General features: G+C 40.4%; 1 protein-coding gene across 4 annotated transcripts in view; it reads left to right on the forward strand.

Moving 5' to 3' along the window:
• KCNAB1 (potassium voltage-gated channel subfamily A regulatory beta subunit 1) overlaps positions 1-23994 on the forward strand; it is a 500607-nt gene that overhangs the window by 93321 nt on the left and 383292 nt on the right. Inside the window, exon 1 of one of the 4 annotated variants that reach the window (XM_063620299.1) lies at positions 5158-5614. The exons of the other annotated variants lie outside the window; for them this stretch is intronic. Within the exon in view, the coding sequence (XP_063476369.1) occupies positions 5373-5614 (242 nt within the window). The 5' untranslated portion in view covers positions 5158-5372. Of the gene's footprint in view, positions 1-5157; positions 5615-23994 lie in introns of those variants that run through there. 4 annotated transcript variants of the gene reach the window in all.

Raw genomic sequence — 23994 nt, forward strand, 5'->3', positions numbered from 1 at the left:
CTGACCTCAGATGATCCACCCACCTCGGCCTCCCAAAGTGCTGGAATTACAGGCGTGAGCCACTGTGCCCGGCCTGGATTGCAGATTTCTGAAAGAACTCCCTCCACTCCTCCCACCCTTTACCTTTACTGCTGATGTTGTCTCAGGGTATCTTCTCTGATCCTCTGCTCTTTTCCCAGACTGGGTTTAGCCTCAGTGATTGCCTCTATCTTTGCTCATATCACATCACTTTGTAATCTTTACTGGTTTCTCTCCTCTCCTCCACTGAGAGCTCCTTGAGGACAAAGGCAATGTTTTATGCATTGTGTTTTGTTAACACAACACACACATACTATACTTAGCTGTGGTCTTGCCACATGTAGCTAGACCCCAAGGTAGCTCTGGCAAAGGTGAAGAGAAGATGGCAGTGACAGGAGGAGCAGTCCCTCTAGATGGTTCCCAGTGAGATGAAGGCAGACGTCTCACAGCATCACCTGCAGAGCACTAGTGAGCAAACACGTGAAGAAGAGCAGAAAGATGAAGTTCCGGTAAATAGTCAGAATAGAAAAATATGCTCTGGACTGTAGTCTGGTGTCCCTTGTCCAAGTTGACTTGGATGGTCCCAATACTTCTCCACCCCAGCAGTGGCAGTGCATTCCCACTCCTCTAGCCCCACCAGCTCTGGCCTCAGTTTTTATTTTAGACCTGGATGATTCTTGGATGACTGCGACATGTCCGAGATATACAGTGTTCAACAAATCACCTCCTTAGCCAAGAAAAATTTAAAACTAGGCTATAAAGGCGTTTGCTGTATTCCAAGAATAACATAAATCTCACGAGCCTGGTATCTTTCATAACTAGTGAATAATTCATGGACTCCAAGTCTCGCCAGTTACACAGGACGAAGGATCATCACCTCTATAGCATGATTAGAGCAATTACTTTTTAAGATACACAGAACATCATATGTAGATTAGAAGAATCTTAGAGATTACCTAAGTGTGAGCCAGTAAAGAAACTAAGGGGTCAGAAAGGTCAAGGCCTGCCCAAGGTCACACTGTTGTTTATGAATCCTGAACAGGTGTAGATGAAGTCTGCCCGCCACCCAGAGTTGCGTGAGCTTCTATATGTGGCTTCTGTGTCCCAGGCCTCCCGTGCCCCATCAGCAGGACCAGGCAGGCAGCACCTGTCTCATCACATGGCCTTGTTGCTTTTTCCTACACTCTGCTGACCATGTGATTGCACAGTACTTAAATATTCTAAAAAGAATATGAAAATCATCATTCCTGAGACACAGAAGGAAAGCAAGAAGAACATTAACTGTCCTTCTCAGCTGCTCAGAGGCATTTCTTACAGTCTTACCACATTGAGCTTAAAATGGATCTTAGTTTGTATTGACAACCAAAGAGATAAATAGTTCTTTTATTAAATATAGTTTCTATCCTCCACCTTTAAACTGGGACCTTTTATGACATTGACCTGCTTTTAGAACTTTATGAAAAGAAACTTCAGTTCCAGACAAATATTGGCTTTGTCATTTCTCTCTCCTTTCCTGGGCCCAGTTCCAAATTTGGAGGACAAAAAGAGAGGGACACATGGGAGAGGGCTAATGCCCCATGTTTTAGAAACTGCTTTCCTGGTTCACCTGTGTTTCTTCCTTGGCCCTCCACTGGCACCACTGCCTCAGCCTCCAGGTGTTCTCAGCCCTGGAGGAACCACTTTCATGGCTCACATAGTCAGATTTAACTGGTGGCTACCATAAGTGATGTCACTGGTGCAACTTTACTTGGGAATGCTCATTTCTCCCTAACTCCATTGTACTGTTTTTTTTTTTTTTTTTTTTCCTAGCTTTTCTGGCCTTTTCTTTATAAGCTCTTATTTCTTCTTTCATGCTCAGGGCTTTGGCTGCTAGGGTGAAAATGGAAATAGGTTTATGAGAGAAAAGGTAGCTATTGGGAGTTTAAAATTAAAGCAAGGAAATTGTTACTCTCTATACAATGTTGATTGTGCACAAAGCATCATTCTGATCATTATAACTGGAGTTTTCAAGCTTGTATCAGATACAGTCCCTTCCCTAAAAGAGCTTATAATCTGGATGGGGAGTTAAGAGGTACACTTGCAAGAGAGGTATCTCATACTCCGGAACAGCATATTATGTCTTTGTTTCCCAAAGGAGGTACAAGTACCACTCATACGGCATTAAATAACTGATTCACTTTGTAAATGTAGTATATTCCTGTTTCAATTTCCTTTCATTTTTTTCTCATTATCTAAAAAGAAGGGAAGAGAAAATCTCAGATTTGTGCTAAATTATCTTTAAAAGCTCTCTAATACTTTTAAATCTTTGTCAATAAAAGATAAAAAAGAGTTAAGACTCTGATCCCAAGCCTCTGGACACTAAGTCTCCAGCTGCAATGTAATAACATTCTTCATTTTTATTGCATTTTTTACAGACTACATTCTATTTTATTACAAGTGATAAGGTTTTTCTGTTTATGGTGGTAGTAACATAATGCTTCCTGACTAAATGTCTTAGTTCAGGCTGTTACCATAGACTTAGTGGCTTAAACAATGCACATTAATTTCTCACAGTTCTAGAGGCTGAAGTCTGAGATCAGGGTGCCAGCAGGGTCAGGTTCTTGGTAAGGGCCCTCTTCCTGGTTGAAGGGCCACTCCTCTCTCCTTCCAGTGTCCTTACATGGTGAAAAGACAGCAAGCTACCTTTGGCCTCTTCTTATAAGGGCACTAATCCCATTCTGAGGGCTCCAAGATCACAACTCACTCACCTCCCAAAGGCCCTGTATCCTAATATCATCACACTGGGGGTTAAGATTCCCACATATGAATTTTGGGAGGAATGCAAACATTCAGTCCGTAACACTAAAAAAATTCATTTAGGTAGAAAAAGCAATTTAATTCCAAATAGTAAATAAATAATGGTATAGGATATACAAAAATATGGCAGAAATCACAAGGGGTGTGCAAATGTTTGTGAAACAGTTTAGAAGTGTGAAGTGAGGGCTTTAGGTTTGAATTGCGAGTGGAATTTCAATGAATAATTGAGTACTGGGGCTGGGAAGAATTCCTAGAGGAGGTGAGCTTTAAGGGAGCGTGCGTGTGTGTGGAGATTCATGTCAGCAAAGATGTAAGATGTGATGGCAGGTGGGAGGTGTGAGTGTGAAGCTATTAGACCGAATGAACAGTTTATGTCCAGGAGTCACGGTTGGAGGAGAGTCATAGCTGGAATCGTGTCGTGGAAAAACCCATATGTGAGGAGTTTCTTTGCTTTTTTTTTTTTTAAAACTTATTTTGAGATAACTGTTTATTCATATGCAGGTATAAGAAGCAATAGAGAGATTCCATATATCCTTTGCCTAGTTTCCCCAAACGATGGTATCTTGCCTAGCCACAGTTCAATAGCACCATCAGGAAACTGATGATGATACAAGCCCCTGCCCTATTCAGATTTCACCAGTATTATATGCACTCATTTTTGTGTAATTTATATTTAGTTCCATGCAGTTTTGTTACATGTATTGATTGACGTGACCACTACCATAATCAAGACACAACAGTTCCATTACAAGAATCTCACCTCTACCCTTTTATAGCCATAGCCATCTTCTTCCCTTTCCTCTTTTCTAACCCATGGCAATTATTAATTTGTTCTTCCTCTCTAGATACAATTTTGCCATTTTGAGAATGCTATATATATGGAATGATACAGATTCCAAAGTGCAACCTTTTGGTATTAGCTTTTTTTTTTTCCCCACTCAGCATAAGCCTGTTGAGATTTATTCAACTTGTTGTTTTGACCAATAGTTCATTCCTTTTACTTGCTGAGTGGTATTTCATAGTGTGAATATGCCACAGTTTGATCATTCGCCCATTATGGAATATTTGGGTTGTTTCTAGATTTTGGCTGTTACGAATAAAGGTGCTATAAATATTTGTGTGCAAGTTTTCACGTGAACATAAGTTTTCATTTCTCTGGGATAAATACCCAACAGTGTGATTGCTGTGTCATATAGTAAGTTTCAAATGTATAATCTTATAAGAAACTTTTCTGGAGTGGCTGAACCATTTAACATTCCTACCAGCAATTTATGAGGGATCCAGTTTCTCTGAATCTTTGACAGCATTTAGTGTTATCACCATTTGTATTTTAGCTATTGTGATAGGTGTGTGATCTCTCATTGTGGATTTCATTTGTATTTCCCTAATGGCTAATTATCTTTTGATACTCTTATGTGCCATCTGTATATCCTCTTCAGTGAAATGTTTGTTCTTATCTTTTGCCCGTTTACCAATTAGATTGTTTATGTTTTTATTGTTGAGTTTGGAGAGTTCTTTGTATGTTCTAGATATAAGTCTTTTGTCAGATACGTGGTTTGCAAGTATTTTCTACCAGTCTGTACTTTGCTTTTTAAAATCCCCTTCACGTGGTATTTCATTGAGCAAAAGTTGTTAATGTTGATGAAATCGAATTTATGAGTTTTTCCTTTTATGGATTGTGCTTTTGGTGTCAAGTCTAATAATTGTTCACTTAACTCTAGGTTCTGAGGATTTTCTCCTGTTTTTACCTACAAGTTTATAGTTTTACATTTTACATTTAAATCCATGATCAATTTTGAGTTGATGTTTGTATAAAGATGAGGTTTAGGTCAGTGGTTCATTTATTTTTGTTTGTTGCTGTTCTGCTTTGCCTCGCTTATGGATATCCAGTTGCTCCAGCACCATTTGGCAGAAAAGCTATTCTTCCTCCAGAGAATTGCTCTTCACATTTGTCAAAAATAGCCATATTTGTGTGGACCCTTTGCCTTTTACAACCACTTGCTGATATTTTTCTATCATTTGGCAGCAACATCTGAAAGAGGTTAATGGACCTTTCACCCAAATGAATCATGCCACTAGTATAAAAAATTATTTGATTATAAAATATTTAATAATTTAGAGAAGTCTCATTACATACTCATGAATCATCCCTAAGGCTTTATGGTCCTTATAAAAACAGATTGGCCCAGATCCCAGCAAAATATGTCCTTTTACCTAAATAGAAAGACATGGGAAAAAGTTCCCATATTTTTTTTTCCCCAGGGCCAATACATAGTTGCTTACGTTTGACTCTGAGTACTTTAAAGGGATGAGAAAAGTGATTGGCCACCGAAAGTCTCCTTTATGCACAGGCCTGGGCAGGGACACAACCAACAGCTCTGTCAGGAACTTAGGAGCCTGCTCGCCTAGAAAAAGGATAAGAGAGATCTAAAGAAAACAAGCTAATCCTTTTGAGAGACATACTGAAGCCAGATAACCCAAGGTATTCACAGCAAGATACAGTGAGTCTTAAAGTTAAGCACCGTGCAATTAGCTTTGCTTCCTTGGGTTTTTGAAACATGCATCTGTATAAACCTGCCTGCGCAGACATCCCTAGCCCCAAGCTGGGTCTGCCAAAATCCAGTGAATCGGCTCTAAAATGTAGATGGCACCTAGCAGTGACCAAGACTCAGCCTCAGGCAGCCTGCAAACCTGTGAGGCCCAGTGGAGCAGCCGAACAGAAATATCTGGAAAAGTTTCTACATGTTCATGGGATTTCGTTGCAGGAAACCACCAGAGCAGAGACGGGCATGGCATACAGGTACTGCTGATTGCAAAGTCATCCAACCAGGGCACTGCACTGATGTCAAAGATTGTTATTAAAGAAATAAGGACTGAAATAGCAAGACAAAACCCTGTAAGAAAAAGAAAGAAAAATGCAGTGAGCCCTCTTCTTGGGTTGCCTTGTTGTTTTCTTTTAGCTTTAAGCGTTCTCTTTCCTCAGAGGGTTACACAAAAGACAGTCAGTCAAGTTCACCTGTGGAAGCTCCTAACCATGTGCTGCCAGAAGAAGTGTCTTTGGCTCTGAGTAGGGAGGTGATTTAGCAGGTCAAAATGAAGAATGGGGACTCCATTCTTCTTAAGGGAAAGAGAATTTATAAGTTAAGAGTAGAAATTTTTTTTTTAATGCTGCCTGGGATTCAAGACTTATTTTCTTCTAAACTTGAATCATGTGGTTTGTACTAATAGCTAATAAAGTAGTTCAAGTTCTCCTTGAAATGACAGCACTTTATTTATTTATTAATTTTTTAAAAATCGATGTCGCCCAAGATAAATTACTGGTTGTATACTAAACTTCCAATACCATTATTTATTTTATGTAAGATTAACAAAAAGGAGAAATGTTTTCCTGGTATAGGGTTGGATGTGTAATCTTTATAAGTTGCTCTGCGATGGGAAGAATCTTTCCTTTTCAAAGCAATTATTGCTCCTGCACAAGTGCTTCCTTTACGTACACCTGGAGTTTTAAACAGCCCAGAAGCTGAGTAAAAGCTATTCAGAAGGACAAGGGTACTGAGAACTGAAAAAACAATTTAGCAATTGTAAGAACAGTTGTCCTAGCTCAAATCAAAACTTCTGTTTTTCATGTACAAGATGTCCCCAGTGATTTCATTTTTCCATAATCTGAAGGTCTATTTCAGTGTAGTAGCTGCTGCTCTAATTTATCAGCTAATTATATTCATAAAGCAATTTGCAGTGATATGGCTCCTCTCTGGAGAGCAAAGTATTTTACACAGACTCTATGTAATAAAAGGCTTCCTCTTCTCAATTTATAAGGAGGATAGGACAGCCAACCACATCCTGCTTTAGAAGGGGAGCTCACCTTTTCATGGTAGCTCATGGAATGAGGAGGCATGGATGAGGAGGAGATGCTGTTGTTTCTTTCCTGAGTCTGTCTGTCACCGGAAGGAGCCTGCTTCTCTGTACCCTGACGTTTTCTCTTCTCCATGTTTCCTTGACCCTCAGTGGTGGTAGTGATGGTGATGTGAACACAGATCGGGCGAAGGGGAAGCTGGACCATTTCACTTCAAAAAAAAAGTCTGCCTCCATGTCTTTGCCATAGGATGGGTGGTATTACCATGAATTGTTACATAAACCTTCAGAGGGCATGCCTTTCTCTCTCAAAAGTCTAGTTGAAATATCAATTATAGATCTGTGCTGTGTGCCAATGTTCAGATGCAGGTATGTTCTAGGAAATCGTTTTTCAAAGGATTATGAAGTAGAGGAACACGTTCTTCAGACAGGTGAAAGCAAAGCTGCCTCAGCTAAAGGTGGGAGCTTGGAGCCCACCTGCTTGAGGGGAGCAGTCATCCCCCAGCCTCTTCTGAGACACCTATGTGGATTCCATACTCCCCATAGGTTTGGGGTGACTCTTCATGATGCCTTGGTGGGTAAGGCTCTGTTACCTTGGAGATGCCAGATACTGCCTTGGACAAGGGTGTATGCTACCAGATTGCACCCTAGTAAGAAATGGGACTTAGGAGAATGTTGCTCCTAAATCAGAGTTTGAGGGGATAAAAACACAGTTTAATGGATCATTAACCCTAAGAAATAGCCAAGGCTCTAAATTACAATGAGCTTGTGCTCTGACACATCTTCCTGACACATTTCTCCGTTACCCACTCCCCAATGTCCTTAGTGCTCTTTTTATTCTCCCTTTAAGACACTCACTTACTACCCTTATTTAAGACATTCTCCTGCAACCATTTGGAAAGGATTTTTAGGAAAGAGAACCAGGGTTCTCTTGGTTCCTCCCCAACTTAGCTTTAGACCTTGATTTCTTATAAACATAGTTGGGGTTAAGAGAGAAGCTGACTTTCATATTCTTACTTCGTTATTATGATTTTTTTCCCCCTCAGGAAAAGGAGGGTGGGCAGGGGATCATGGCTATGTTAAAAAAAAAAAACCTCTGTTAAGCCTTGTTTTTTCTATTTTCTTTTTTCTTGTAAAGTTGAAAGAAAATGGGCATTGAAGTTAAACAGACCACAGTTGAAATTCAAGCTCTGTCTGTTTTAGAACTGTGTGACATTGGGCCAGTCATGACATAGAAATGCCTATTACAGTAGGTGCTCACTGGGAATGGAGGTTTTCTTCCCACTTATTCTGTAGTGTCTATCCATCAGTCTAAGTGGGGGAGGGATTGAAACCCTTTAGGTGAAACATATAAATGGATAAGAGAGTATTCTCAAAAGGAAAAAAAAAAGAATAAGACAACCCACAGTAGTTCACAATCTGTGTAGGTTTCCATGCTCAGCTTTAGAATTCTGAGAGGTCTGGAAGAGCCGGGTAAGCTGTTTTCCATTCTGAATTTGGTCAGACGCCATTGCAGACTTTAGTCCGATACCAGCTGCTTGGGTCCCTCAATCATCTGTGAGAGAGCATTATGTTGTGTTTCTATGGAGACTTCATTTTATTTCTAACTAAGGTTGACCAAGAGGAGAAAAAAATAAGTAAATATGCAAACACATGCATCAATTGAAAAGAAACTGGAGGACATTGAATGTGGTGTAAAAAGTGCCAAGTTGCTGTGTAGATCCTTCTGTTGGCTTAGAAATCTCAGCAAAAATAGAAATTTTTAAATTCACTTTATCAGTGACTAGAAAATGGTTACCTAAGAGGGTCTTCAATTTACTTCTAAGAGGCTGAAAATTAATTGTCTTTTATTACACAGCACTGAACTCTAAGCCAGACAGTAAACATGAGCCTGAGTCAAGGTTAAAATACACTGAGGAGTAGTTTTATGAGAAAAACACCAAAAATATCTAGACTGAGTTAGGGAGTAGCAAATACCTAGCTTTGAAGCAATCTTACAATACTAACATTGGCAGGAGAAACTTAAACATATAAAATGAAGCTCTAATCCAGGGCCAACACTTTTCCTGCAAAAGGCTAGATAGCAAATATTTCATGCTCCAGGTTCGTATCTGCCTCTGTTACATCTACTGACCTCTTCTATGTAGGATGAATGTAGCTATTGATGATATGCAAATGAGTGGGCACAGCCATGTTCCAATGAAACTTTATTTATGGACACGGAAATTTGAATTTTGTACAGTTTTTGCATATCACAAATCTTATTTTTTCCTCCAAAGCACTAAAAATATAAAAATCATTCTTAGCTTGTGGGCCATACAAAAACAGGTGGCAGGCTGGGTTTGTTCAGCAGGCCATAGTTTGCTGACCCCTGGTTTAGAGAGCAAGGCCTTCAGTTGCTCAGGTTATTTATTTACTTGTTTGTATTTATTTATTCTTAAACCTTTTTGTTTCCAGTGGTATTTAAGGAACTCAAATGCATATAATTGAGAAAGATAAAAATAAATTATAAAGAAGATGGAAAAAACCAAGAAAGACCAAAAGAGCAGGAAGGGAACAGAGAGCCCGGGGGTGAAGGGAGCACGCTGTGTATAAGCCAATGTGTTGCAAGAATTAGACCTGGATTTGGCTCTGTGCTTTCCAGCAGCATTAAATTGTGAAGAGGGAAACTGAGGCCTTTACAAAGTTACAGGGTCCTTGAGTTAGAGACAAGCCAGTTGCTCCATAATGGCACACCTCTTCCTGATCTGTAAATCAGAGAGAAGTTCCTTTTGAGGTTCTTCTTTGTGTAATGAATAATATCCTTGCAATATCCTTATAGCAAACACAGCAGTAAGGTTCCTAGAGGATATTTCCTATGGAGCCCCTAATATTACTATCACATCAAATAATAACTCAGTAAAGACAAATAGGTGCATAATGGAAAAAAGTGACATTGGTTAAATAGAAACCACATTGGCCACTTTGGGCTATGCTTTAAGAATTTTCCAATAACAAAAACACAGATTTTTTTTTTTTTTTTTTTTTTTTTTTAGAATGACAGGGCTTGTCCAGGTTCATGGAATGAAGCAATTATTTCTGGAAAAATAAGTGTTATTTGCCAATCAAGGATAAAATTTTCTAAAGCCTTGAGCTGACGGCAGGGAGAAGGTGATAAAAGAAGAAAGGGAAAAGTAGAGAAACTCTTGGAATTCTTAACTTGGAATGGGCCTTAGGGATAATCTGCTCCAATTTCTGGTCTTACAGCTGAAGAAAATTGAGGCTCAGAGATGTTGAGTGTCTAGCCTGAAGTTGCACTTCTAGCTAGCAACAAAGCTAGGACTAGAACCCCTGTCTCTTGGGTCTCATTCCAGTGCTTTCTTCAAGCTTTTCATATTTATTCCCAGCTCCCCAACCTCCATCCCACCACGTGCCAAGACACACACACACACACACACACACGCATGCACCCACACACAAACACACATCACACCCTGGAGATACTGCAGATCCAGCCATATTCACCGTCCTGCTCTGTCTACTTTTCCAGGCTCCCCGTTATTGTGCTCTGTGACCTGCTCAGTCCTGCTGCTTTGCATGTTTACTCTCCACCTTCTGCCAGAATCATTGAGTCAATACTCATCATTGCTTTTCCTACCTGGAATATTCTTACACATTCCACTTGCCTAGGTAATTCCAACCCACAGGGTCTCCTTTTGCCCCTACAGCATTGACCACCAGTCTTTTCTCTATATAGGATATAGATTGTTAGTTATTTCTGTGTGTGTGTATCTTATTGTCAAAATTGTGCATCATGACCTTGAGGATGAGGACTAAAATTTATAATATTTTATACTTCTTCCATGCCTTTGCACTTAGAAAGTGCTGGATACATACTTGTTGCTTGATTGAGGTGCATCCATTCAGAAGTTGGGAAGGAGAGAAACCAAAGAGCAAGTAGGAACTTTCCTTTTCCCTACTAATAGTGCTCTAGCCCCATCTTTTCTCCTGTATCTTAGATACAATATGCTACTTAATTTTGCTAAGCCTCAGCTTCCCTATCTGTAAAATGGGCCTAATTTAACTTATTTCACAATGGCATTGTAAGAAATCCATAAAGTCACATATGTGAAAGTGCTTAGCTCACTGCCTGCTAGAGTGGGAACCTAACTGCTCCCTTGCTCCAAGCTCCTTTTTAACCAGTCCTAGGAATCTATCACTTACGCATCTTTAGCATTTCCAAAAAGAAGTGTGTGTCTATCTATAAAGGATAGAGGGACAGAAAATAAACACCTAAAATTGAATATTGCACAATTCTGAACATATCACCCTCCTTTCCTCACTTGCTTTTTCATTTTTCATATTTTTTTTTGCTTTTCCTATTAGGATCTACTCAGAAGGTGTTTGTTTTTCTTTTTATCTCACACATGGGCTTCTATTTAATCAGCTTGGCCTCAGGAAGTGTGGGAATAAATAACTCTTCAAACGATGTAATTGCGAAGGTATCTTTTATTAACCACTGCATTTCTGGTGCCTGGCATTGTGCCTAGAACAAAAATATTTGAGACAGAATGAAATGAAAAGGACTGAAACTTCCACCAGCTTGCAGTGTCTCTCCCATCAGCTTGCCCCAGTGTCCGAAGATCTCCCTAGACTGGAGACATCAGTTCTCAGAGACCTCAGTTAAAAGGGAAGTGTGCTTGCTGAGTGGTGGCCACACTAATCTAAGCTGCTAGATGGTAGACCAAGAAGGAAACAGGACATAGTCCAAGCCTGACCTAAAACAAGAGAAAATAGGAAGGAAGCTTCTAGGCTAGATCAACAGAAAAGCTCGAGTATCCGAGCATGGTACATTGCTACGGACTATCCATAGAAGCAGGAGGGATGGAATTGAAAAAAAGAGGAAGGAAAACTAGAGAGAAACCTCACTCAGCTACCAGCTTTTCTCAAAGATGTCAGGGCAGAATTTGAAGGTATAAATGAGAGTTTTCATTGATCATTAAATGAAGACTCCAAAGATAAATAGGAACAATTTTTCACCTGAACCCCTCTCTGTGGGTTCTGTCACAGTGCAAACATGATGTTCTAGCAGAAGGATTTAAAGACAAGCTTCCTCCCTCCCTCATCTCATCCCCTGCTTTCTTATCTACAAAATGAAGCTGAAAAACCCTACTTCAAAGGGTAACGCCATCCACTCAAAGAGGCATATAGTGGACACCCAGAAAAGACTATCCCTCTTACCCTTTTCCTTTTCATAGTATTACAGGGTTGACATATGTGGAAGTTGAAAATTGCATTTGTTCCTAAATTGCACTTGCTGTCATCCTCCCAGGACCCTCCAAACTCCACCAAAAACACCCTTTCATCATGTGTTCTTGTGACCTGCCCTTTTCATGAGACACTTGGCACACTCAGACCTGCTTGAAAAGTATTAATAGCTAGGGCTGTGACTGTGAAAATCAATAGCCTAGAAAAATGCTACTCATGCAGGGGGTTGTATTAAGAAATGTCCACATGATTTATTTTAGATGACCTAATTTGGTAAGTCTCCGGGCCTGTGCTAATTTGCTGTGAGCTCTCTGGCTGTTTTTCTCCTTGCATCAATATTTCTGGAGGAAAGTAGATGACACCAAGATGGCTCGGGCTCAGGACGTATGTGATTACTTGAAACCTGAATAGGCTGCTGATGAAGGGCCGAGGAGGCGTAGTGAAAGGAGCATATTCAAAACAAACAGAACGTGTTATTTCCTATTGAATGGAATAGAAATTCTAAAATAAGTATGTTTTGAAAGTGTCAGTTTAGATAGAAAATGCTTAGAATTTAAGCAAGAGTGAGAGATGAATGCTGCTTGGGTTTGAAATATTGTTGAGAGGGGCAGATACTCAATCTGTTTTGAAATTTCCACTTGGGGTTTTCCAGGATGAAAGTTGCTTTGTTTATGCAGCATGACGAAAATACTGGAAATTCAGGGCTTGAGAACAATACTGGGTTACAGGGATCCGTGCTTTCTTATATACAAGTTGTTGACAGCGGTTTCATCTGAAAAAAAAGTGAGCATTTTGAAATCTGATCTCCCTGACCGAGGAGTAACTGTAGGCCAAAGATGTTTTCACCCAAGAGAAAAACAATTCCTGAATTTCCCTGCAGTGCCTGTGAGTGCCACTAAGATGTGCTGTTTCATAAAGAAAAGGAAGCTCTTCTGTTCCCTGAAACGCTGCTAGCAGAAAACTTTATTTAGACAGTCCTAGACTCAAACTTAAATTTGAATCTATGTATTTGCCTTGATTGTGACAATGGGAAATTTTATATAGTGAGAAAAAAATTAAAAAGGTATATTCCTAAGTTTCTGAGAAGCCTTGATTCCGTAGCAAGCCTATGTTATTATAACTAACCCAGTTAGATATTTTATAGAGCAAATTTTCTATGTCTGGGAGTTTTCTAGCATAGGGGGTTCTGAGCTACACCACAGACCTCTGGGCATGGCTGGTGAAGAAAGGAAAAGTAGACATCTCATCTCCTACCATCTTTAAGAGAATATTCTGTTGGTGTCAGCCCCACCTCAGGTGCAGGCACCTTGTTACACAGTTAAGATGGAGCAGATGTAGTGAATCTGGAACGTGTGTGCTATCTGGACTGCATGGGAGAAGACCATATCAAAGCCTGTCAATGCTCTCAGAACCATGGTCTTGCGGGCCTGGCTCATCACCAAGTTAGGAGATGGCCCTCCTCTGTACCCTGTTTGTTTTCGCTTATCACGTGTCACCTCTCCACAGTTAGAGCGAGTGCCTCCCATCCAGTGATTCCTCTTACTCTCCTTATCTAGTTACCAACTAATTCTCCCTAAGTTTTAAAATATAGATGCTTTTTAATAGAGTGTCTGCAAAATATATCATCCAAAGAAATGAATCCCTAATGATGGGAGTACAGGTAGTAAAGGAGTTATTTTTAGACAAACTGTCTAGTACTTAAGGCCAGAACTATTTTAAAATTTTTATCTGAAAATAATTTCAAACATAAGGAAAAGTTGCAAAAATAATATAAAGAACACATCTGGGCTATTTATTCCTTAACATATTGTTTACATTTTGCCCCATTTGCTTTAACTTTTGTTCATGCTCTCACATGGTCACTCCTTACAACCCATCTCCCCATTTATTTTTCCAAGCTTTTTAAAACTAAGTTGCACACATCACGGCTTTTTACTCCTCAATATCTCCTAAGAGTTATGATATTTTCTTATCCCCAATACAATGAACAACTTTGGTAAAATTTACATAAATATGATACTTTAATTTACCATTGTATTCTAATTTTGTCAGCTGACACAATAATGCTCTTTGTGGCATGTTTTACTCCAGTTGTACAGGATCAGTATTGGATGGCAATATTTTGTTGTCATATCTTTTAGGTCTCCTTCAATCTGGAACAGTTCAGAAGAAATTAATTTTAGTATAGGAAGGAGGTCAAAGGAAAGACTAAGACTAATTGCAAGTCTGCCTTGGGTTGGGAGGTGGCGCTGTGGTGCCACACAATTGTTATGCCTGCAGGAAGGTCTCCTGGATATTGTTACCATGTCCCTGCCAACGACTGTGTCTTCCACAGCTACCCAACGAGGGCTACCACGTTTTCATCTGGAACTTTAGGCCCAAAGCTGAGGGATCTCATAGGCCTGCTGACCTTATTAGCCTACATAAACCCGGTCCCTTGTGTCCATGTGCTCAGCACATCCCCTGAGGAGTGGGTGTTGGTGGTAGGTGTGTCAAAAGAGAGTCACCAGGCGTTAAGAGGGGTAAGGCCCTCTAAGCACTGATGGACCACAGACACGGTTACCTTAGGATTGTCCAGCCCCTAAGTCAGGTGCCCGTAAATGAGCTGGGTCAGGAAACCATCCCAAGAGGCTGAAGCGGCAGCCAAAGGAGAGGCCTGATACCAGCTGGATTCAGAGCGACGGGAGTACAGATTCTGGCCTTAGCTTCTGGTGAACGCACTGTGGGAGGGCTGGGAGCTTCCAGAAAGATGCAGTTTCTCAGTGGGCTAGATGGAACATTTTTGGACAATGGATTTTGACCCAGTTGTCTTCAGTCATTTTCTCCTTCATGATATTCCTCTTAATTTGCTAAGGCAGATGAGATAGAAGCTCTGACAATTGTAGAGTGTGGGTGTGAAATGTGCAGCTCATTAAGTATCCAAGCTCTCCGTTTAGCATTTGAAGGGTTTGTAACAGGTCAGTGATTCACCCTGCTTTTGGAATTTTACGGCACTCTATAACTCAGTGCCTAGTGACAATACATGCATCTAGAAGCTGGTGATGGTTTCAAAAAAGAGCTATGACTACTTCCAGAGATGACCGTTGTATAAGATGGACACCTTTATACATAACTTCCCAAAAGGTTAACTCTCGTTGTAACTTCTTTGTAACATTCCGTGCTAACACTTTCTTCCTCTACCTCTATTTTTCCTTTTGGTGCACTTATTTGTTTATTTTTGTATTGTCTGTCTCTCTCACTGGAATGTGAATTCCAAAAGGGCAGGGATTTTATATGTATAGTTAATTACTGCATTCGCAGAATCTGACATCTAGTGTAGAGCTCAATAAATATTTGCTGAATAAATAAATTATTAAGCAGGAGTCTAACAAATAAACCTTCAGTGTTCACTGGAGGACAAGCTGCTGGATATCAGGCACAGGGCACCACTTCACCAGGATCCATAGTCTCCCCACCACTCACTTCCTAACTTTCTCTCTTTACCAAAAATCCAAGGTGTCCTTGTTTGAGATAGTGGTACTTGAGGATGGCATTGTTCTCATAGGAAATAGGTCCTTAAATCTTGGATTTTAAGATGCTTTGAGGTGACCATATCATACTCATCATGGCATAGCCCACTGTATATTTGTTTTTCCTAAGATACCCATTTTGTTTAACCTGAATTTTCTCATTTACTTCAATCATTCATTAAGTTTGTGATGGTTAATTTTGTGTCAGTTTGACTGGGCCACAGGGTGCCCAGACATTTGGTCAGACATTATTCTGTGTGTGTCTGTGAAGGTGTTTTTGCATGAAATTAACATCGGAATTGGTGGACCGAGTAAAGCAGACTGCCCTCCCCACTGTGGATGGGCGTCATCCAGTCATTTGAAGTTGAACAAAAACGCTGACCTGCTGACCTCTCACAAGTAGGGGGGTATTTCTTCTGCCTGATTGTTGGATCTGAGACATTGGTCTATTTCTGCTTTCAGAGTTGAACTGAAAGAGTTCAGCTTGAGTTGACTCAAGCTCTTCTTGAGTGAAGTCTTCAGCCTTCCGACTTTTGGGTCCAAACTTACACCATTGACCCTCCTGATTCTCAGGCCTTCAGATTTGGATCAGAATTACACTACTGGCTCTCTTGCATCTCCAGCTTGCCAACTGCAGTTCTTGGGAGTTGTCAGCCTCCACAGTTGCGTGAGCTAGTTCCTTATAATCAATCAATCAGTCAATAGATAAATCTATCCATTTATCAATTTATCCCTCTCCTGTTAGTTGTGTTTATCTGGAAAACTCTAAGTAACATAGATTTCTCATTGTACTTTCCTCCAAAAAAGTTCTCTATGTGTCACTGCCCAGCCCTGTTCATAGTGGGGCCTTGAGTTACCTTGACCAGAATGAGACCCTCATTGCTTTCACTCAGTGTGAATTCCTGTTTCCATTTAGAGGTGGTGCTTTCTGAGGGAGGTTTAGCTGATTACAGCCTGACTAAGGTCACCAGAAGTAGTGAGATGTCTAACACACTCATATCACAGAGCCATGGGCCTCTCCTTCTCCACTCCTCTCCCCACCAGCTAGCTCTTCTTTTCCCTTTCTACCAATTGTCCCTCAATCCCACTGGCAAGTCCTCTTTAAGTTTACTCTTTTCCTCATTTCACATTTCCATCTTATTACAGGAGGGGTCATCATCTCATTGTAGCAGCCAGTTGTCATCTTCCAAACTATGGGGGACAAGTGTGGAGAGCTAGCTTACCTGTTGGGATTCCTAGCTGAATCATCCTCCTAGATAAATGCACCAGAGGATTTTCTGTCTATTCAGTAATTGTGGATGAGTGTGGGTTCTGGTTAGACTTCTTGTTCTTGGTATAGATCAGACTTCCCCATCAACTATTTGGCCTACAACTGAAACAGTCTTTCGCTGGTAATTAATAGTTGCAGGCTGGACCTTGGTGGTATCATCAGATCCATGGGTTTTCTTACTTAAGACTGCCCTACTCTACCACTTCGGCAAGACCCTGGCCCATTTGACTCAGCAAAGTTAGTCAGTGCTGCTGGGACTGGGCAATGGCAGTGGAAGGGTCATGCGTTTCTACTTCAGAGGGTTGGTTACCTGCAGGAGCCTGGGTGAGACTCATTACAGTGGACAGAATCCAGCTGTCTTCTTTCTGCCCCTTCTTCACAGATACCTCTCCAAGGGCCTTCCATTTCTGACCTAATGTTCACCACTTCTTGGGTTCTGGATCCTGTATGGGTTAAATATTTTCCCTAATGTGTCTCATGACTGTCTTATTTAAATTGTTGGATAATCCAAAACATATTCTTATACAAGATGGAAAAACAGGTTCATGCAGCCAAATTTACTAATACATATTATATGATACATTGGTGACACTCTTTACAAAACTATTTTGTATGACCACTAGTCAAGCCTTGCTGTTTGTGGTACACTATCTATTTTTACTGAACCATCTACCTATTCCCCCTCCCCTGCCACCACCCCTCACACAGATTCATCCAACAGCTCTCCATTGAGTGCTCACCTTGAGTTATGCACAATTCCAGGCATTGGAGATACAGCAGTGAACACCTAGGCTAAGTTCTCTGCTTTTTTAAGGATTTAATTCTAGTGGGGATGTGCCAGTTAATGAACAAAAATAAATAAATAAAATTTATAATACTTCAGAAGGATAAATTCTCTGGAGAAACATAAAGCACAGAGAGAGGATGAGTAGGTGTGCCAGGGAGCAGTTGGAATTTTAAGTAACATAGCCAAGGAAGGCCTCACTGAGAAGACAGCATTTGAATAAGTACCTGAAGGAGGTAGAAATGACAATCATTGAAGTTTCCGGGGAAAGAGTATTACAGACAGAGGGAATAGTATGTGCAAAAGCCCAGTGTGAAAGTCTGTAGAAAGAAACAAAAACAGCCAATGTGTCAAGGGCAGAGTGAATGAATGGTAGAATAGTAAGAAATGATGTCAAGAAGGTAAAGGGGAGAACTGAAAGTTCAGGAGGTCCTCAAGAACACTCTCAGGTTCAGTGATTCACTAGAAGGATTCACAGAACTCAGCAAAGTCATTATGCTCATGGTCGTGGTTTATCACAGCAAAAAGACACAGATTAAAATTAGCATCAGGAAGAGGTACCTAGGGTTGGGTCCAGGAGAACCAGGAATGGAGCTTCCAATTGTCCTCTCCCAGTGGAGTTGCGTGGATAGTGCTTATTTCCCTCAGGAACTGGGAAGCTTGCCTGAACCTTGGTGTCCAGAGTTTTTATTTGGGTTTGGCTATGTAGACACAGCTGACTACCTGTGTGTTTGACCTTAGTCTCTGGCCCCTCTGGAGTTCAGGCTGATACAGTGTGGCCCAAGACTCCCACCATAAATTAAAATACTTAGCCTAGACCATCTCGTAGGGCCTTAGGCCCCCAGATAAACAAAGACATTTTTATTGGGTAGGGCATTCCAAGGGCTTAGAGGTTAACTCCCAGGAGTTGGGGGCAAGGAGCTAGATTTTTCTTTGGGCAAGATGAATTCTTTACTGCACGATAGCCACATTGTACAAAAATGTGTAGGCCATTTTAAAGGTGGTGGCTTCTAGTCTGAGTGAGATGGAAGCTTTTGTGAATACTGATCAAGGGTGTGACATGATTTGAATTATTTTTTAAAAGGATTGTCTGAATGCTAAGTTGGAAAATAGGCTGAAAAGTAGAAGTAGGGTTACTGTTAAGAAATTACCATAATTGCCCAGGGAAGAGGTAACAACAGCTTAAACAAGAATGGAAATGGTGAGAAGTAGTTGGATTCTGGATCTATTATAAAAGTAGCATCAGGAGGATTTGAAAAATAAATGGATATGGTATGCAATAAAAGGAATACTTAAAGATGACTTCAAACGTCTCAGCCCAGGCAATTGGGACCGACAAGTTGCCCTTAAATTAGATGAGAAAGACTTCAGGCGAGTGGATCTGGAGGAAAGAAAAGTAGGAACTCAGTTTTTAGACAGGTTGGGTCTAAATGCCTATTAGAGAACAGTGTCAAGTTGATAAAAGTTTGAAGTTCATGGGAGTGGTATGGACTGGAGATTCACACTCAAAATATAAATGTAAATATATAAGTCTTGGAGTCAGCAGTATATTGTGAGAACATAAAGCCATGAGATAAGCAAGTAAGTGTAGAGAGAGATTATAACAAAAGCCCCAGGACTACAGCCTAGGCTCTCCAGTGTGAGGAGGTAGGAGAGATGAAGAGGAACCAGCAGTGGAGACTGAGAATGAGTGTGCAGAAAGACAGGAGAGAAATGAGAGTGGGGTGTCAGGATCAAACAAAAGAGAGAAAGATCAACTATGTTCAATACTACTGCTAGGTCAAGTAAGGTGAGGACTGAGAGAGACCATTGGATGTAGGAACATGGAGGCCACTATTTATAAGAGCAGAGAGAAAAACGTATCTTAATTTATACACAGCACTGTGCTTGAAAGGAGAAAGCAAAGACCCATATATGCATGTAGGAGCATTTTAAAATTTAATTCTGAACTCCTACTTAACAGAACTCATCCATTGAGCAGCTTCTCTGAATTTCCTCCTACTTATGAACATATAGAAAAAAATCATAAGAAATTGGCCCTACCTATGAACAATATGGAAAGGTTTTCCACAAATGATGATGCTTATAAAGCTGGATTATTAAAAATAATTATCATAAGTTATCTATGTTTGTCTCATGAAACAGCATCTCTGCCCCCTGATTGAGAGTAGAAAGACATTATGCTCTTATTCTACTGTATATTTTAAACTATAATGCTCCTTTTGTTTTGACAACTGGAAATGTCTCTTTATAGATTATAAACTTGCATTTAAATTAATTTTGTTATATTCAGGAATTCTATTTGCTTGAGGTGTGTATGCGTATGTGTGTGTAGAATATTCCACATCAATTAAATCTTTTATATTGACCCACAGTTCAATTTTTCAGTCAAAATACATAGATATTATGCTTAACAATCAAAATGGATACCATTAAATTATAAAAGTCACAACAAAAAGAACAGGATGAAAAACACACAAATGTTAGCAGTTGTTATTTTTAGGCATTAGAAAGGTGGATTTTTTTTTCCCTCTCCTCTATTCCAAATGCATGTGTATTACTATAATAAAAGGGCCGCCTGTAATCCCAGCACTTTGGGAGGCCGAGGTGAGCGGATCACGAGGTCAGGAGATCGAGACCATCTTGGCTAACATGGTGAAACCCCGTCTCTACTAAAAATACAAAAAAAAAATTAGCTGGGCACGGTGGCTGGCCCCTGTAGTCCCAGCTACTCGGGAGGCTGAGGCAGGAGAATGGAGTGAACCCGGGAGGCGGAGCTTGCAGTGAGCAGAGATAGCACCACTGCAGTCTGGCCTGGGTGACAGAGCGAGACTCTGTCTCAAAAAAATAAAAAAATAAAAGGGCCAAAAAATGTAATTAAAATAAAATATAACATTAATTCTATTAGATTTTAAGAATTTAAGATATATGGTTTTGAAGTTCTTTTTGAGATAAGGTGAGATAGTTCAGATCTAAAACCAAAACAAGTATTGGGATTCATTAGTCACATCTCTACTGGTAGAGGTTTACAAATAAATACTCTTACACTGAAATTAACCAGGAGAAAAATTTGGGCTCTCATGTAAACAAGACACTGAAATGCATTCTATCAAAGTGCTTCTATTTTACAGATAACCTTGGATCATATAGACTATTTTTCATCAGATATAACTTGTTTTTTGCAAGTAACAGAAAACCTAACACAAACTGGCATATATAATAAAGGAAACTTACTGGCTCAAACAATGTAGACAGGACTCTGTTTCTTTCTCTCTGCATCTGTGGACTTTCTTTCTTGATAATGGCTTCACTCTCAGCTCCACATGTTGGGTCTGTGGCAGCTTCAAGCCTTCCTCTCATCTGCAATGTGGCATGTGACTGACAATTCTCAGGGTTACACCCTACCTCATTCACTACCAGAAGGAAAAAGCAAAGGTACCTTTCATTTCCCAGAAGCTCTGGCTTATAATTCTTTAGTTTTGATTGGGTTCATTGTCCATCTCTGAACCACTGACCTTATCTGGGAGATGAGAGAAGCTGAATGACTTCTGTAGCTTCTGTACTGTACCCCTCCTAAGCTGCCTGACTGAGAATGAAGACTCAGCATACTCGTGGTGGGAGAAGAGGGGAGTAGTTTATGGCGAGGCAACCCACATATGTCCACCACCCCCTCTAATGATTGAGTCTGGAGGACACAGATGTAGATGAGCTAATGCGGTGGTAAACCCATGGTAGTGAAGATTCCAGGTGGCCAGATATCTGGAAATTGGGAATGACACTACTCTACTGCTACCTAGTTGCGTGTTGTTTCTATTTCTTTTTTTTTTTTTTTTTTTTGAGACGGAGTCTCGCCCTGTCACCAATGCTAGGATCATGGGCGTGACCAAATACCTCTTTCTCAGTTGACTCATAGTTTAATAACTTTATTATTTCTTTTCTTTTTTTTTTTTTTTGAGACAGAGTCTCGCTCTGTCACCCAGGCTGGAGTGCAGTGGCGCAATCTCGGCTCACTGCAAGCTCCGCCTCCCAGGTTCACGCCATTCTCCTGCCTCAGTCTCTCCGAGTAGCTGGGACTACAGGCACCCGCCACCACGCCCGGCTAATTTTTTGTATTTTTAGTAGAGATGGGGTTTCACCGTGGTATCGATCTCCTGACCTCGTGATCCGCCCGCCTCGGCCTCCCAAAGTGCTGGGATTACAAGCGTGAGCCACCGCGCCCGGCCTGTTTCTATTTCTTGAGCTTTGGGTCTTACTCTTAGCTCTCTTCTTGCTCTAAAACTCTGACTTCTTAGGGGTAGGGGAATATTTTCCTCTATTAGTCTATGTCCCAAGTGGTTTGTGCTGCTTAGTCACAGGACTAAAATGAGCAGAAATCTTATCTAACTAAAAGTAAGAAGAGAAACTGGCTTTAAATGATTTTTAATTTAGCATGGAAAGTAATGCATTTTTAATAAGGAAAACATTAAAAACACATAAAGTATTTTATTTATAAGGCGGTTAGCCTCCCCTTGCCCATTGTTCCAATAAATACCATTAAGTTCCATCAACTCTTCAGTAAGTACAATTATACAAGTGCCACATTTCATTTTGCATTTGATTATGGCAGTGCCCCCTCCACATATATTCTTTGTATGTGAAGACTACGTGTACAGATTTTTAGAATCTGAGGAGATATTAGGAATAATTTTGCATACCCCATCCCACTAACTAATTTTACAAATAAGTTTTCTGAGGCTTGAAGAAGTTAAGCCACCTGCTAACAGTCACATAGATGGTTTCCTTACCCTAGTTAAGGGTTTAATCAAAGGCTTTTGATCCACCAGTTTTCTCTTTGCACAATAGAATTGTTCAAATCAACAAGATGCACTGAGCACCAGCTGTGCCCTGGGCAATATCACTGAATTTACAACAGTGAAAGACATAGTTCCTTCTCTAAAGAAATTCTAAGAGCAGTCCAGTAGAAGAAAGAGCCATGACAACCAGATAGTTAGAGTCTGGCATAATACATATAATATTGCTTTTAAAAACACAGTCATAACATAGTAGAGCAAGTGATGAATGCTCTCTTGATAGGGATGACTTCTTAGAGGCAGAAAATCATTCACAGGGTTTTGAGGGATGGATAAGAGTTCAACAAGTGGCCTTAGAAGAGAATTTGATGTAGAGGAAACAGCATGTTTGAAGGTCCAAGAGGTAGGGAACCAAGGCGATGGTAACAAGCACAAGTTTTAGAGACAGGCATATCTGGACTAAATGCTTGTTTTAAGTCTTGCTAGGTGAGTGACTATACAATTTAAGTATCCTTTCTGAACATTGACTTGTTTGCATCAGAAGTAGAAATAACAATACCTATCCCATAGGGTTTGGAGAAGATTAAATAATAGAACAACTATAAAACACATAATACTGTAGGAGCTCAGGAGCAGGTAGCCACTCTTCTCCATCTCCTCCTCCTCCTTCTCCTCGTTCTCCTTGCTCTCATCCCACCCCTCAACCCTTTTGGCGAAGAGAGTGTTAGAAGATGAGGTTAAGAGGCAGGGAAGAAAGAGATCAGTAGAGGTCTTAGAAGCTGACCATGAAAAACTGTTGAAGGATTCTTAGGTAAGAAGTGACAAGATCAAACTGTCATCCAAAAAAGGTATTTCTGGAAGATCTGTGCATAGGAAACTGATAGGAAGTGATTTGAATAATCTAGGTGAGAGAGCTTGAAGACGAGTAACAGCAGTAGAATGGAAAGGAGAGGAAAGCATGGATCAAGAGACATTGGGGAAGTTAAATTAGCAGGATGCGTCCTGCATAGCTTTGTTCGCTGCATTCTGGCTTTCATTTTCAGATGTACATTAAGAGGTTGTCTAGAAGGGAAAATACTCATTGATCTAATTAGGCCCGGAGGTAGTCACTGTGGCATGAAGGAAGGAGGCAGAAGGGCAGAACTCTGCAGCAGCTGTAGCTGCTTTTGGCTCTTGTGTCTTTAAAATGCTTTTACAGAATCACTTAAATCATCCTCTTATTCTCATTCACATGAAAGGAAATCTCAGAGAGAGCCCTTGAACTAGAAAATCTTTTTTTTCTTTTCTGACTTTAAAGCAACTCCTTAAACCACTCCATTTCTGAGGCAATTATCTTTTCACTACAATTTATTAACTGAGAGTAACCTCAAATCCGTTACTTTTAAGCAGCGTAAAACTTTCCTCCAAGGCTGTCTGTGTCTGCCCTTTAAGAGGTATTAAAGGGCCTAGTGGGGGTAGGCCTGGCCCCTGGGGGTGCTCACCAAATCCTGTGGATCAACTGCATTACCTCCCTGCCTTGTCATTCACCGTGGACTTCCTTTTAAAAACCCTGTGGTTTTTACCACATATTTGTTTTTCTTGTTTCACAATGGTTTTAATGACCCCTTTTATTGACGACCTAACTGAAAAATGGAATAATTTGTTCACACACACAAACCACTCCCATCCAGCCCCCAACCCTCCAGAGGACTGATGTCAAGAAGAATGTAGTTATCTGACATTTGTGAT

The sequence above is a fragment of the Symphalangus syndactylus genome, chromosome 17, assembly GCF_028878055.3.
Source record: "Symphalangus syndactylus isolate Jambi chromosome 17, NHGRI_mSymSyn1-v2.1_pri, whole genome shotgun sequence".
Classification (NCBI taxonomy): domain Eukaryota; kingdom Metazoa; phylum Chordata; class Mammalia; order Primates; family Hylobatidae; genus Symphalangus; species Symphalangus syndactylus.